The following is a 17,257-nucleotide window of genomic DNA, read 5'->3' as shown; positions in this document are numbered from 1 at the left end:
TCTACCTATGTAAATGCAAAGAGCCATCTAAAATTCAGCTAATACACTATTTTCAAGAAGTATAGAAAAGGATATATGTATGCCCTTTTTCATTCTGAATCCATTTATAAACTAATCCTTCCACTACCAAGAAATCAAATGTGAATTTTTCTGGAACTAGAAAATACAGGAAAAAAAATTTTTTAATCAATTCCAACTTATTTCTTATGGGAACTTAAACTGTTTCTATAATCTAGCAAGAAGTATCTATTTTAACAAAATAAAGCTTACTATCATTAAATATTTTTTGCAATTTTGCGATTTTCAGAGGCTTTTCTAAGCCCATTGCCAACGGAGCTGTCTTGTTAACATAGGGATCTATCAAGATAATAGGGTGTAAGTAGAAGCTCCTACTACTACATTTCTTCAAAACCAAACCAAACAGTCATATCTGTATACCAAGTATGAGTATACCACAATTATGTGAATATGTATGAATAAAGATTATTCTTAAGGTGAATATTTACATTTGTCCATTATTAATCTAGTTAGTGAAACAACATATGGATTTTTTTCAAAATTTTAAATTATACTAGCTCAGTTTATAAGGTAACAACTGCCATCAGTTATTTCAAAATGACGCCTAGTACCATAATTTAAGGGTGGACCCTTGGCAGAGTAGTTAGAGAAAATAAAGCCCCACATAATAATACTATTCCCCATAGAGTTCTATGTCCCTAGAAATGAATTAGATGCTACAAAGGAAATTATGTACAATTCCATTAACATGTCATGTCAGAATGGAAAAAAAAAATGACATCACTAGAAAAAGTCATAATTCTACATAGCAGAAGGAACTGCATTTAGGAAGATGATCTGTTCTTCATGTATTTTATTCATGTCTTATCCATAATCTATTATTGACAAATAATGTATTCAACTACTGCACATTTTCTAAACTTTATTCAACATTTAAATATACCATTTTGAAATTATTAGAAAACAAAACATCATATAGCTATTGAACTTACACATTTTTCATTTTATCCAAATCTTTCCTAATGATCCTTTATATCATTCTCCTAAGCAAATCAAAAACCAGAAAATAAGCATCTAATGATTTTAATACTCAAAAATTGGTAACTTTTCTGAGACATAATATTATGTGTTTATCTGTACAAGACTGAAAAGTGAAACACAGATCTTAGGTACTCTTGATGAGACACTTCCAAAGAATGGATTACGTGCACATCTACAATATTAAAGCAACAAAATATCTTTCACCTGATAGTCAAACTGGTTCACTGGCCCCACTGCAAAATTATCGGGTGGTCCACCAAAGTTGTGATTGTTCTGGTTAAATATATGCCTGTTGTCAGGGGCAAATTCCCCACTGTCCTGACTGTTGCTGTCTTCGGAAGGAGGAACAATGTCCATTGGGCCTGGTGTTGGTGGCATCCATGGCTGATCTGGAGGGGGGTGTGGGGGCTGCTGATGCATTCCCCATTCTATTTAGGATTTAGGCATAAAAACATTCAACAGGGGGTTATAACAAAATCAACACAAATTTTTAAGATCTCAAGAAAGATTTTTCAGCAAAGAAACAGATTTAAAAATTTATGACTTCTTGGTCAAATTCCTCTAGTATATCTTTAAAATAAGCAATTAATTAAACTAATAAATAATTCAAATGAGCTAACTCCACTCTAATTCATATCCTAAACATACGGAAATCAAATGCCTCATACTATTTTTTTTAATAAACGTAACAGAATCCAAAGCAATTTTTTTGTTCAATTTTTCTATTTCTGTTCAGTAACAATACCATAAAAAATAACACCTTGAGATTTTATATATAATTTCTTTCTCGCATGAACACATTTATCCTCACAACATCCCTGTGAGGTAGGGAGAAATCAGGTATTATTTTTGCCAATTTCAGGAGGGGAAACTGAGGCACACAGAGGTTAAATCACTTGCCCAGGTCACAAAGAAAGCCAGTAGAATAAATTGGGGAGTGGGAATGCCAGGGTGAATCATTTATGAACTTGAACTTGGGAACCAAAACATTTTCAAACCTGGGGAAATTTGGGGTAGCTTCGAGGAAACTAGAAATAAACTACCTCACAGTATCAAAGATTAGAATACTCATTATTCTTTTAAAAGTGAGGTTAGAGTATTACCTCGTAAGTTTTCCACTCTTACATTGAGGAACAGTAAGTGTCAATAGGGAAAGGGAGATAAAAACTTCACCATCAGCATACTCAAATGTAAGATTCCTCTATAAATATTTTAAAGTGACTATTAAAAAGTTAAAAATAGCATCACAAGACATGGAAAACTGAACTAGCATCAAGAAATCTAAATCATACTGTGAAGTAAGAAAGCAAGCAAACAAACAAAAAAATAAAACATAAAAACTTATGGAAGATCTTCACTATCTGAAAAAAACAGGAAGAAAAAGATGGGTGGATGGTAGGGGCAGAAAATATTTGACAGACTAATTTGTCACATAGTGACACAGTATTTCTTTAATTAGAGGCTAGACATGTTTTGCTCTGCCAGTGCTGCTTCTGAAAAGGCCAGAGGTTGCAACAGAGAGACATAGAATGCTCTCTTCCCTAGATGCCAAGTGAGGTTTCCAGTGTTCCCAGCCCCTGTCAGCCTAGGAATGAAGAACCGAGAAAAGAATCAAACTGAGTGCCACAATGCTAGCAGACTGAGTACAGAATAAATTTAACCATAAAATTTCAAGGTCAAATCTAAATGAAACTGCCTATTCTTTAAGGAGCATTAATTTCAAGAAGTCATAAAACTAAACAAATTAAAGTTTCATTTAATCCACATTTTATTTTTAAAATAGTCCTAAAATCTGGATAACATGAAATAACAAACCTGGTTGCCACATTCTGTTAAAGTTTGAATCCCCTTGGAAATTCCCATGATTGTTTGGACCAGATTCCATTGTAGACATGTCCTGTCCATTTGGCATCATTCCTGGTGGCTGTTCTACCATACTCTGCTGCCCTGAGGCTTCTCTTTGGGCAATCCAAGCTTGAGCCAACGCAGCCCAGTCAATCTGGCCTGTAATTTACCATAGCAGAATTTAACAGTCAGAATTTAAGAGCTAAAAGAATAGTGCCTCAACGTAAAACAATCATCTCAGCTATGCCTTACTAGAGATTTTAAATATTACAGAATATTATGGCTGAAAGGATGCTTAGAAAATAACCCATATTCGGGCTACATAATAATGTAACCATAAAACTTTCAGAAAACACTCTTAACTGATTTCTGACACTAACTCAAAAGAAATTTACCCCCTGTATCTTAGTTTACTATAAAAACCAATGATCAGGGGCACCTAGGTGGCTCAGTCAGTTGGGCGTCTGCCTTCAGCTCAGGTCACGATCCCAGGGTCCTGGGATCCAGCCGCACCTTTTGGGGGGGGCGGGGGGAGTGTCCCTACACAGCAGGGAGCCTGCTTCTCCCTCTCTTCCCTGCTCATCTATCTCTCGCTATTTCTGTCTCTCTCTTTCTCTCTCAAATAAATAAATAAATTCTTTTAAAAAAATGATCAAACTCAATTCTTCTTCCAACAGGTCCTATTTAGGCCTATACTGGAGCCTCAGACTTCAGAGGAGTATAGTTACCTATTCCTATTCCTCCTCACAGTCACCCTTCTTTACATATAGCTCCCTTCTCTAGTCAAATACATCTCCCTTAACAATTTCCTAGTCATTCTTTACTCAAAATGTATTCCCTTGCTACATTAAAGGTCCTCTTCCTTCTTCAATATATATACATAATATTTTAAGATCTTATATTTTTAATAAAGAAGACAAAATAGAATACAATGTTTTTTTAACATCTCAATAAAGATCAAATAAGTATTCTCATATATTTTGGTGGAAACAGACTGGCATAACCCAGGTGGAGCTGAACCTGGGCAACGTGTATCTGATATATCTAAAACTTTTCACATGTGCAACATTGATGTAACAAACCTAGTTCTTGGATGTTTTTTTCCCCTCAGCAAATAAATGGACAAGTACAATGCAAAAACATGTATACAAAATTATGGTTATTATTTCAAAAAGTAAAAAGCTACACCCAATCATCCAAAAGTGATGTATTAAACTATAGTCCTGTAACAGAATGTTATGTAGCTATTAAGAATAGAAATAGTATCAGATTAACCCAATAAAAGGGCAGTGGAAGGGGTCACGTTAATGAAATAAAATTATGGTGAATAACTGTTAAAACTAAGTAATACATGGGGGCTCCCTATATTCTTCTCTATATCCATACATGATCAAAATACCCCATAATAATAAGAAATTTTTAAATAATATCTATAACATACCATCAGTCGACTATGAGTTACATAGAATTGTAAGACCTGGCATTAACAACAGAAGTATGCTTTTACTTAAGCAACACATTTAAGGAAGAGTTTCCCCTTTCTTGTGAAAAGCAAGAACTAAATCAGTCTTAAAATGAAAAATATTTGTGAATCCTTTTACTCTTTGGGGAAGTCCCCTAAAGAGAAATCCATTCCCTAATATGTACGCTATGTAATAGTATTTCCAATAAACCAATTCCACTTCCCTTAATCCCATGGCCTATCTCCTACTCATCTCTATCTCTCCTTCCCCAACTTCCAATTCAATTTGTTTCCTTACTTGGATCCTGCTGGTGCTGGAATGACTGCATCCACTGTTGCTGGTTCAAGGGCCATTGCTGCCAAGGCTGTCCTCCTTGATCCCACATGCTGACTTTTAAAATAGATCTGATTTTCTACCTTTAACAAAATAAATAGTTTAAAATGAGAATGAGAGTTCTTTAATTTTAAAAGCTCACACATCAAAATTATAGGATGATACATTTATGTGATCAGAGCTCTAAAATTCTGGTCAACAGGTTGCCAGAGGCAACTGGAATTTTTAGGTTGGCAAGCAAGAGTATAAAATCTCATGTTAATGATGGTATCAGAACTTAATGGCAAGCATAACTTTAATCAATTTAGCTCAAAAAGATGGAAAAAAATCTATTTTTTTCCAATACAGATCTCTGGAAATGGAGTTATTTTAAAGATTATAGGGAAAAAAGTGATTTTAATCTCTCCCCAACCAAGACTCACTAAAAAGGGTAACGAAACAGCTCTAGCTGATGAAGGAAAACTCTTCCTTATAAATAATTACAGCTAATGAATGCAGAAGTAGAATAGACTTAGAAAATCACCATATTACCAAACCTAATGAAACAACTGATTCAGGAAATCTTAAAAGTTGATAGGAAATCACAAAATCAAAGGGTGCTGAACCCTACAAGGAGCCTCCCTCAAGAGGTACAGCATTATGCCCCCAGAATCACTATGAATATTTTCGCCAAAAGTGTTTAACTGAATCCACTGGAGTTTTTTTTAATATTTTTTATTTTATTTATTCATGAGAGATACAGAGAAAGAGAGGCACAGACATAGGCAGAGGGAGAAGCAGGCTCCATGCAGATAGCCCAATATGGGACTCAATCCCGGGACTCCAGGATCACGTCCTGAGCCGAAGGCACACGCTTAACCACTGAGTCACCCAGGTGTCCCCATTTGAGCTTTTGGATCTCACTTTCAGGATAAAGAAGTTGCAAGGAACAAAAGAATGACATAAACAGTATCAAAAGAAACAATCCGACAAATCCAGAAGGTGAGATAGCCTACAAGACCAAGTTTCTTAAAATGTAAATAGCATGGAAAACAGAAGGAGAGAGAATATATGTTAGTAACTATTAAATCTAGCTGATGGGTATGAGGAAGGGCTTTCATCACATAGTCTACTGTTCTCTAAACTACTTTGAAAACTTTCATATTAAAAAGTTTAGAATTCAAAAATAAATAAAATAAAATAAAAAGTTTAGAATTCATACAAATCTAGTATTTGTGCTTTACCCAATACTGATATACAACCAATGACATACATGGTAAGTAGGGTATGTTTCTTTATTTTTGTACCCTAAGGCAGAGAGCAGGGATTAAATAAATTTTTACTGGAACACCTGGGTGGCTCAGCGGTGAGCATCTGCCTTTGGCTCAGGGTGTGATCCCAGAGTACCGGGATCGAGTCCTACATCAGGCTCCCTGCATGCAGCCTGCTTCTCACTCTGCCTGTGTCTCTGCCTCTCTCATGAATTAAATAAACAAAATCTTAAATAAATAGATGTTTATTAAATGAATCTTTTTAGACTGACCCTTTCCTCTATTCTAAAAAACAAGACAAAAGCAAGCCTTATCATTGCAGGATCACAAAAAATACGTCAGATTAATAAGCAGTAAGAAACACCCACTAAAATAGGACAACTGACTGTTACAATTCAGTCTCTTAAGAGTATGCAGCTCTAGTCCTTGCAGCATTCATAGAATGTTAGAGTTCTATCAAAGGCAGATTCTGACCTTTCAACTGAAGAACACCGTAAATTAGGAAAGATGCATTCCTTTGTTACCTTGACTTACTTATAGTCAAGTGCACTTGACTTCTAGTTACACTAATAGTCTATTATAATGACTTCACTGGACTTTGGCAAAATAAAAACTTAATAGCACCACACCTGAGACCAACAACAGACTGGGTATCAGTTGCAAGCTACATATGCTTCTTTTTCTAATCTCTCTTCAGATTTTCTTTCTTCTTTCCTTTTTCCCCTCTCCTCTTTTGCAACTCTACCTTTAAACACTTTAAAAGCTATACAACTTACTAGAACTCTTTACAACTTTAATGAAGAGATAACAGTAAATAAAATGGAAACACCCAGAAGAAATACCAACTGCTATTTTGACTGACCTCAGAGGTTCACCTTCTGTTTAAAATTTAGGTTGATTCAGACTACAGCTTGGAAGCATAGCAGCAAGATTACTTATGCCCTGGGGGGGGGGGGGGGGGGGAGAAAAAGAGTATATGTTTACTCTTAGATTATGAAGTTATTAAAATTAATAAAAATAAAGTCTAGAGTTGCAACATAAAAGTGCGATCATCTCCAAATTAATTTGGAGCTTTTTCTTCTATTTAACTTTATAATGAGAAACTATTTACCATTATAAAGTTAAGGGAAATAGATACATTACAAATGAGAAAACTTTTTAACATTTTTTTCCTCTCAAAATATCTATTTACTGAAATAATACAAAATAATAATTTATGTACTGTCATATATGCTGAGAAACAAACATTTGAAAAGATCTCATCCACCTCGTATTAACTGAAATGGCACAAAGAAGTAATACAATGCATTAATTTAGATTTTTCTATAGAATACTAAGTTTAAAAATTAACACCAGTAAGGTGAAAAGTTTGTCCCTCAAACGTTTGCATTTTATTCCCATTAAATCAACAGCTTTTAAAAGTAGATAGAAGTTGTCTATTTGTGAATAGACAAATCTATTCACCTTTTTATCTTCCAGCTTCTCGCACACAGCAGTCATTAAATACCAACTGAAAAAATGGAACGGTCTCTGGCTCCATTTACTTTTAAAGGTTAATGATAAAAAAATTTTGTATTTATGAGAACCAAAAAGCTAGTGGAAGCATGGTTTGCTGTATTTCCAAAGCTCTAATGGTATATCAGAACTCAATGCATAGATTTTTCTGTCATAGGTTATAAACTCATACAGCATAGGCATTATAACTAGCTATATATACAGTGCTTACTAGAGTTGCAAACAGATGTGCACTCACTCGCTACCATCATTTCCAATACACATATTTACTTCTCTAAAAATAACTCTAAATGAAGTTGCTTTTACCTATTCATGTTTACTGGTTGTAATGAACAACTTTTTCTATTCTCCTTTTTAGTTTTCTGAACATCACTTGTAACTTGACCTTCAGAGCACAAGCTCTGTCTGGTTCATCATGCTACCTAAACCATTCACTAGCTGTCTGAACATGGGCAAATTATTCTCTTAGTTATCTCATCTATAAAACGGAAGATATGTGTCTACCTCATAGAGCTCTTGTGAGGATTAAATGAGAAACACATGAAAACTCAGCAGAAGAGCCTTCAAAAAGGTAGAGTTTAATTCACCATAAAGATGGTCTCAGTATCACTTTAGATAGCACTCCTCAAGTTTACAACTGGGCTGGGAGCATGGGGGACTGTAGAGTTGGTAATCAAGCCATGCCAATTCTACTCAACTCGTTTTTCTTCTTTAAAAGCAATCTGAGACTTAACCAGATTTCATTTCGTATTTTGGAAAAAATCTCTGCCTGTCCCTACCTCTCACAATATCATAAATTGAAGCTTTTATTACTTAAAAAAAGAAGAAACTTCAGAAGTTTCCTTATGCACAAAAAATTTTTATTTGCATATTTTCAGGAGTTTAATTTGTATTACTTGTAGCCATTTTTGTTTGTTGACCAGTCACTTCTACTTTTACTATGTTTTTCAATGCTTCTTGCCCCAAGCTTTTATGGAAGCTACTATTCATATACAGTGTTTAATACACTTAGGCTGAGAAAAATACAAGAAGAGAGGTGAGGTGAAATTGTGAGAAGCAGAACAGAAAAAAAATACAACAAAGAAGGCAACAGTAGAAGTCAAGGAAGTAAGAAGTTAGGTATTTAATAGAACGCTTCAATTCAGTCTGCAGTTGAAAAACTTGACTTGTCTACAGAAGATGTGTGTTAAATGAGGAAATAGGTAAAATACCAAATGGCTAGTCTTTTTGGGAAACAATTTAGCATTACAGTATTTTCTCAACATTGTAAATGCACATTTCTCTGACCCAGCAATTCCACATAAGAACTTTAAACCGAGTATACTCCCCATGTTCCTCAAAAACCTGAAGCATGTTTATAACATGGAACATCTGCTTTTAGGGTCACTCAGAGGCAGAGATAAAAGTGAACCATACGGTGAATTGTTATTCAGCCACTAAAATGAGTAAGATAAGACTTTTATATGCTGACATATATTGATATATAAATTGCCTTAAGAAGTAAAAAAATAAATAACTTATGATACAGCATGAATAATTCTGCCACTTGAGGGTTTTTTTCTTATTAAGGATGCAATTTAGTGGTGCGTGAATGGCGCAGTTAAGTGTCCGACTTTTGGTTTTGCCTCAGTTTGTGATCTCAGGGTCATGAGACAGCCCCACATCAGGCTTCACGCTCAGTGCAGAGTCTGCTTAAGGTTCTCTCTCCATCTGCCCCTCCCCACCACATACACACAAGACACACACACTATCTCTCTCTCAAATAAACCTTTTTTTCTTTTTTTTTTTTTTTAATGAATGCAATTTGGCATAGAAAATTCCCACATTACAAAAACTCTTAAAAACTAGTGAGCTCTGGGAAGCAAAAAGAGACCAGGAAATGTTGATTATTTTGTATTTTTCTCTTCTTTGAATTATTTTACCATAAGTGTATATATTTAAGATTTTATTTGAGAGAGAGAGAGCACCAGCAAACAGGGGGGAAGAGCAGAGGGGGAGAGACAAGCAGACTCTGCACTAAGCACTGAGCCTAATGTGGGTGGGGCTCAATCCCACAACCCCTGAGACCTATGACCTGAGCTGAAACCCAAGAGTTGGATGCTTAACGGACTAAACCACGAGTGTGTATTTTTTAAAAGTAAATCTACAGATTTTTAAAAGTCAAAGCAGCAGCTGATCAGCATAGCCCATAGTAGCTGATACAGATAATAAACAACATACAATGTAACTATGAGACTTTGGTTAAATTACCTAACCTCTGTCTCATTTTCTTATGAAGGATTTAGAGTAAATTTCTATAATCTAGTTAAAAAGGGTTATCTCTGGTCATGAGAATAAAATGTAGAGATATGCTGAATTTTGTAAAGGGATAGATTTTAAGAAAAGACTTAGTATAGTATACTCAGATATTTAATATAAACTTTTATGTATGTTTCAGCATCTATCACAATGCTTGATAAAGGGCTTCATTAATTATTTCCTGATGAAAGAAAAGGACTGATTACAAGTGATTTGAAAGCAAGGATTTAGAAACCCCACACTTTCTTCTTCACCATATAATCTTTTTTACTAATAAACATAGCAACTGCAAAATCTGGAAAACAAGACTATGAAGTCACATACGACAATAATAAAAAAATTTATCTTGTGGGCAGCCCCAGTGGCACAGGGGTTTAGCGCCGCCTGCGCCCGGGGCATGATCCTGGGGACCCGGGATCGGGTCCCGCTTCGGGTCCCGCGTCGGGCTCCCTGCGTGGGGCCCGCTTCTCCCTCTGCCTGTGTCTCTGGCTCTCTTTCTCTCTGTCTCTATGAATAAATAAAATCTTTTTTTTAAAAGATTTTAAAGAGAGAGAGGCAGAGACACAGGCAGAGGAAGAAGCAGACATCATACAGAGAGCCTGACACGGAGTCGATCCAGGGTCTCCAGGATCACGCCCTGGGCTGCAGGTGGCGCTAAACCGCTGCGCCACCTGGGCTGCCCTAAATAAAATCTTAAAAAAAAAAAAATTAATCTTCTAATTCCAGTATTTTTCAATGAAATAACATAGCACTGTATCATTAAAAACGACATTTACACATTGGTTTAATAATAACTTAGAAAATATTGCTAACTGTTAAAGATGAGTGATAAGTACATTATGGTTCGTTACATTCTACTTTTGCACTGTTTGAAAATTTCCATAATGGTAAGTTAAAGATGATTCAGTGTACAGTTACAGAGACTTACATTAAATTCTTTTTTTTTTCTTTCCTCAAACAAGATCTTCTTGAGGACAATCTTATAATTATTTGGATTCTCCATGGTGCTTTGCCCATATTGAGTGGTAAAATATTTTATTCTTCACTGAAATTTATTATCAAGTAAATACACTAGTATTCAATGAAGAAAATAACATCCTAATACTGCTACTCTGATTTTATAGCATCAAAAGTCAATTCCAATTTATCTGTCCTTCCTTCAGTCTTAATATTAAAGATCCTTAGGCACAACTTCTCAAGTTAGGGAAATTTGATTACAGATTAGCCAGGCTGCAAGCCCTTTCCTTTATGGGATTAAATTAACTGCCATCTCCTTGGAAACAATTGGGATTTAGGAAAAACAAAAGGACAGATAACCATGGTCTGGTTCAGATCATCCAAGTTATCACATATGGCTAGAAAAATCTAGCTCATGACAATGATCACTGTTATGGAACGAACTGTGTCCTCTTAGAGAGATATGTTTAAGTCCTATCCACACTCCCATAAACTTTGAGTGTGACCTTATCTGAAAATAGCGTCTCTGCATATGTATTTTCAAGATGTGAGGTCATACTGGATTAATGTAGGTCCTAATCTAATAATTGGTGTTTTTATTAGAGACACAGACCCACATAGGGAGAACACCATTATGACTGGAGTGATGTGTCTACGGCTAAGGAAAACCAAGAATTGCTGGGAACCACCAGAAGCTAGGAAGAGACAAGAAACGATCTTCACCTAAAACAAGGGTGGGGAGCTGGGAGTGGAGCAAGCAAGTATGGCCCTGCAAAAACCTTTATTTTAGACCACTAGCCCAGAGAACTGTGAAGAATAAATTTCTGTTGTTTTAGGCCCTCAGTTTACGGTAATTTGTTACAGTATCCCTAAGAAATTAATACAACCAGAAATGATCATCATTTATCTATTTCTTAAATGACTATATTAGAACATTTATTGCTCTGAGGTTCTTAAATTTACTTATTTAAATGACAATCATTAATATTTGCAAAAGTCCTCTCATAGACTAACAGAGATGAGTGAGGATGAAAATGCAGTGTTTGGTTTTTTTTTTCAGTGTTTGTTTTAAAGCACTTAAACATCAATTGCAAAATCAGAGACAAAGAAACACATCTATCCTTTAATGCATATGGTGAAACGTTTCTCACAACACACACACAAAGTTTAGAAACCACAAAATTCAACAGTCCTCTTTTCTGCCATTTCAGGCCTACAACACCAGGTGACTGACCTCAAAGCCAAAAAGAATTCATTTGTTCAATTCAGGTTAGGTGGAAATGGCCCCAATAGAGACTAACCTTGTAATCATTTAAAATGCAGTAAAACTTTTGCTACTTGATGGGACATATGTTCTAGTACATATTGAAATACTTTGCAGCTTGCAGATCAAAAGAGGCACTCAAAAATATTGGAAAATTGGATAGTTTGGTAATAAATACAAAAAAAGTGATAATTGAAAAATAAATGTAAAGAGAGAGAGCAAGTCTAAAGGAAATGACATCCCAGGAGCAGAAAGCATACATATCTTGGTTCTAATACCACTCCCCAATAAAGAGAATCAGAACCCTTAGAGAAATAACTGATTCTTCAGAGTGAGGAAAAAACATACAGTATGATCCTGGAGCATCTTGTAGTGCCAAGAAGAAAACCGCTAAAAAAAATTTCTTTCAATAAAAAAATTTTAAAATTTAAAGGATGGGGGCATGTCACAGTAGACAACTGAAAGAGCTCCCAATGTCCAAAGCTGTTAAAATTTGAGCAACAAAATAAGGTTAACACTGCATTACAACACAAATTAGGACATAAATATCTAAATACTGATGTAAATAAATGATTAAGTAAATTGGCAGGGACAAATTTTCCATGCAGAAGAATTCCAAATAAATTGTGTAGATACTCCACCCTAAAGGGAAAACATAACCCTCTAATCCTCAAATGTAAACTGTGCAAAAGGACTTCCTTCCAATGAGTACAGTATGGAAAAGAGGAGGTGAATAGGAAAGAGTAACTAGAGTGTAGAAACTTGACAAACACTACTTTAAGCAGGTGATCAAGGTCAATATCAATGTGATAAATCACATTCATATTACATACCCTTGATAGGATGTCCTGAAAAAAGCACTGCTCCTCTGCGATCTTCCTCTCAAAAACTCCTAATGCCAGTCTTACTATGAGAAAAACATCAAATTCCAGTAGGAGGGCAACCCACAACATATCTGACTAGTGATCCTAAAAACTGTCAAGGTCACTATTATTTTGCTAGGGCTGTCATAACAAAGTACCACACACTATGTAGCTTAAAGAACAGGAATTTATTTTCCCATACTTCTGGAGGCTAGAAGTCCAAGATCAAAATATCAGAAGGGTTGGTTTCATTTGAAGGCCCCATCTCTTTGGCGTATAGTCCGCTGTTTTATATGATCTCTACTTATAAAGACACGAGTCATGAGAGATTAAAACCTACTCTAATGACTTCATTCTAGTTCTTTAAAGACCCTATCTCAACATACGGCTACTTTTGAGGTACTGACTTCAACACATTTTTTCTTTTGTTTGTTTTTTTGGAGTTCAATTTGCCAACATATAGCATAACACCCAGTGCTCATCCCGCCAAGGGAGGTGGATGGGGGGTTGGGGTAACTGGGTGATGGGCACTGAGGGGGGCACTTGGCGGGATGAACACATTCATTTTGGAGGGACACAATTCAGCCTGAAACACTCATCAAAAACTAAGAAAGCCTGAAAACTGTCTCAACCAAAAGAAAGCTAAGGACACATGACAACTAAACATCATATAGTATTCTAAATGGAAGCCTGGGACAGAAAAAACACATTAAGTTAAAACTCAGGAAATATGAATAAAGACTTCAGTTGTTAATAATGTGTCAATATTAGTTCATTAGTTGTAACAAATGTATCACACTGACCTATGTTAATAATAAAGAAACTGTGTGTAAGGCAGGGATGTTTATATGGGAACTCTGTACCATCTGCTCAATTTTTCTGTAGATCAAAAACTTTATTTTTTTTTGTTTTTTTTCAAAAACTTCTTAAAAAATACAGTGTGTTAATAATTTTTTTAAAAATACAGTCTCGTGAACATCTTCCAATAACCAGTTTACCGTTACTATCCCTATAGCCCCACGACAGTCCCACGGGTGAATCTTTAGCGTTCAAGTTTTGTTTTTTACTTTTGCTTGGCTGCACTTGTCACAAATTCCAAGTTAATTCTGCTCTTCTATGAATTAACCACCAACAATCAAAATCCGTCGCGTGCCCCATCAAGTTCAGATAATAACATTCACCACAAGATAACACAACTGAAGTATTGGATACTCCTCTTTCCCTTGTGAAGCTTAACACATAATGCCCATCGCTGGATAAAAAAACAGCAAAAATTCCAACTAGGGAGCCTAATTGTAGTTAACCGGAGCGTTTGCCCTTGGCTGCGCCTGCGTAGTCAGAACTCAACAGCGCAAAAGGTCCAGGTCCGGGCCCCCGCCTCCTCCGCCCCCCAGCACCCCCTGCCCATAACGGGGGGGGGGGGGGGGGTTCCCACTGCGCACGCGCAGTGCTTAACGGCCGGTCAGGAGCCCAACAATTAGTCCCTTCTCATCCGAGAGAAAACTCCCATAGTTAGAGAAAGGGGTCATGAGCAATCTCTCTAATAACCACGTTTCCTTTTCACTAAGAGCACGGCTCTGACTCACCAAGTCGGGCGGACACCGCCGCTTTAAGGAGATGAGGTTCCAGCGGTCGCGCCAAGAAGCGTACGCAGCCTACGTGTTTAAGTTATGCTACCTTCGCCACAGAAACTAAGAAGGCTGTAATGGCCTGCCAAGTCCCCACGCGTAATTGTTCTCCACCACTTACCCACTCTGGTTCCGGAACACCGTTGTCGCCACCGTTCCGGTAATACCTCTCCAAACCTTTCGATGCTTCTACTTCTTCACGAACAAGACAAGATGGCGCCCGATTGGTTGCACCCGGAAGTGAATAATAATAACATCCGCTTGTCATCTGAAGCCATATTGCCCCCCATCCTGGTCTTTGAGCACGTGACTATTCCCCCATTTACTTGCCTCGATGCCATCTTTGTTTTGGGCAAAACCGCCGGGACTAAGTAGTCCCCATCATGCAAGTGTCTGAACATTCCTGTAGGACACCTCTTAATCGAATCATGCTGAAACCCATTTTCAGTTTTACAATGGTCAGAAGGCCAGGAGCTTAAGCGGTCAGTACAGAACGCCCTCAAATTTATTTATTTATTTATTTATTTATTTATTTATTTATTTATTTATTTATTTATTTATTTATTTTTACTTCAGCAACGTGAGCCTCCTTCATAGGGGAAGTTAAGTTCCCCGCCAGGAGCATTTTCGCTTCGGAAAAGGGGGCTGAAGTCGCGGCGCTACTTTCAGACTACGGAGGGGCGTCAGGGTCAAACCTAACCAACTCGGGCGAGTTGCTACGTAAAGCCCACAGCGGCGCGTTTCTGGTCGGGACTCGTGGAGCGCTGGGGTGTCAGGAGCGTTGCTGACGGGCTCCGCCTCGGGGAGACCGGACGGGAGCGACTGCCGTAGACCTTCCCTGGACCCGCGGCGATTGCTCTTTGTTAACCTCGGGACATCGCGCCCCCTCCTGGCGACATTTACTCGGCTCTACGTCACCCGGTTAGTCCCGACATGTCGTTCTTTACCCGTGACCCTTGGGCGGGGGGAGTGGGGAAATCCGTTTCTGTCCTTTTGCCTCCTTTCTCTCGCCTGCAAGATGGCCTCCCTGATTGCTGCGGTTGCACCGCGTTTTTAATTTTTTTAATATGAACGACTTTTAAGGTCTCGAAAGGATCTGTTTCCGGGCCAGGAGCTACAAGTCATACAAGAAAACAAGATCATCACGGAGATACAGTGTATATTTCTCAACGAAATCTTGGAAAGTGCCTTCCTGGAGAGGAACGTGAAACTTTTGCAGAACTCAAGAGTAAACAGGGTTATTTCACTGGGGAAGTGTGGAGGGGGGAAAAAAAGGCAAATTACAGCAGAATAAAATGAAGTGCATCTAGATAGATATGGATGTGAGGATATAGACGCCACTTGCATGAAATTCCGTCTTCCTTAATAAAACCCTTGAAACCGAGATAGCCCTGGATGAGCATGAGAAGAAAGTCCTAGCTGAAAAGACGTGCCGGTCCTCAAACCCAAGTGGCCTTTGCAATAAAAATTTATCTTGGGAGAGACTCTTAGAGATCACACACCTGGCAACACCATGATGGGAGTGCATGAATATTATTACTACGGGAAGCAAAAAAAGACTCATTCTTTTAGCCCTTTTCCCTAATTTTCACTTAGCACAGAAAAAGACTACCCAAGTAGTCTAATAGATTTTTAAAACCAAAATTGTGGGGGAAAAAAAAGACATACACCACATTTTATCAAGTGGTTCTCTCTGATTTTGCTCTGTGACTTTGTCTTCCAGATTTTTTTGCACAGGGCGTGATTTTCAAATTTGTTTCTCTGAGAAATTATTTTTTTGTTTTTATTATTTAAAAAAAAAGATTTTTTTCATGAGACACAGAGAGAAAGAGAGAGGCAGAGACACAGGCAGAGGCTCCATGTAGGGAGCCTGATGTGGGACCCGATCCGGGGTCTCCAGGATCACGCCCTGGGCTGAAGGCAGTGCTGAACCGCTGAGCCACCCGGGCTGCCCAGAAATTCTTTTTTTAAATGATTGAGAGAGAGAGAGTGTGTGTGTGTGTGCATGTGCATGAGTGGGGTAGGGGCTGAGGGCAAGAGAGAGTCTCAAGCAGACTCCCCAGTGAGCACAGAGCTCTACTAGGGGCACCACCCCAGGACCCCAAGATCATCTGAGCTAAAGTCAGACACTGAAGGCCCCCAGGGCCCCTCTGAGAAACATTCTAATCAGAAAAAGTGCTCTGTGAAACCTGATTCCCCTACTGAAACTATCACACCATCCTACATCCTATAATCATGTTGTAATTGCCTGTTTCCCTAGTTAAAGAAATTTTCTGGTACTGTTACCCCTGCCCCCATCTCTGCTCTCCAACCAGTTAGCATACTGCTTATCATAGAAGTTTTTTTTTAAATTTTATATTAGGAAGAGGGAGCACAAGCAGGGGGGACTGGCAGGGGGAGAGGGAGAAGCAGACTCCTGGGCAGGAATCATGGTGTGAGCAGATGGCAGATGATTAACAGACCCAGGTGCCCCCATATAAGAATTTTTCCATTTGTCAAAGGGCTGAATATTGAACAATCCCAATCATTTTGGAGACCCATTGTCAAGTGGAGATAATTATTAAATACCTCATGGTTTGTTCCTGGTGCCAACTCAAGACACTTAATCCCTCGTTAACAAGTTGGGAAATGAATTTTATAGTCCCACTTTCCCTTGCCTCACCACTGTCATCTAGGATTGCTGGGTAATGTTAGGATCTGAAGGAAACATCACACACATATACGTATTGCAACACCAAACTTTCAGAATGTTTCTGTATTAAAATGTCTGTTTGAATAGCAA

General features: G+C 37.6%; 1 protein-coding gene and 1 long non-coding RNA gene across 11 annotated transcripts in view; one reads left to right on the top strand and one right to left on the bottom strand.

Moving 5' to 3' along the window:
- The window catches only part of PNISR (PNN interacting serine and arginine rich protein), a 26,645-nt gene extending 11,915 nt beyond the window's left edge, over positions 1-14,730 (bottom strand). For 6 of the 9 annotated variants that reach the window (XR_013382963.1, XR_013382962.1, XR_013382961.1 and 3 more), the window contains exons 1-5: positions 14,597-14,728; positions 6,813-6,892; positions 4,665-4,783; positions 2,875-3,063; positions 1,264-1,487 (exon numbers count right to left, since the gene is read on the bottom strand). Coding sequence is in view for 6 of the 9 variants with exons in the window: in XM_077902984.1 (XP_077759110.1) it covers positions 1,264-1,487; positions 2,875-3,063; positions 4,665-4,752 (501 nt within the window). In the remaining 3 variants the exon portion in view is untranslated. Of the gene's footprint in view, positions 1-1,263; positions 1,488-1,826; positions 2,645-2,874; positions 3,064-4,664; positions 4,784-6,812; positions 6,893-14,433; positions 14,453-14,596 lie in introns of those variants that run through there. The other 3 variants (XM_077902981.1, XM_077902985.1, XM_077902980.1) reach the window with 3 other exon arrangements.
- Positions 14,286-17,257, top strand: LOC144317088 (uncharacterized). 2 transcript variants are annotated; one of them, XR_013382967.1, is made up of 3 exons: positions 14,314-14,957; positions 15,052-15,396; positions 15,559-17,257. It is a non-coding gene; the product is annotated as an uncharacterized LOC144317088 (long non-coding RNA). The 2 variants fall into 2 exon arrangements; XR_013382966.1 differs by having other exon boundaries at positions 14,286-15,396.

The sequence above is a fragment of the Canis aureus genome, chromosome 7, assembly GCF_053574225.1.
Source record: "Canis aureus isolate CA01 chromosome 7, VMU_Caureus_v.1.0, whole genome shotgun sequence".
NCBI lineage: Eukaryota > Metazoa > Chordata > Mammalia > Carnivora > Canidae > Canis > Canis aureus.
The sequence above is the reverse complement of the archived record's forward strand: the minus strand, read 5'-3'. Positions and strand labels throughout refer to the sequence as shown.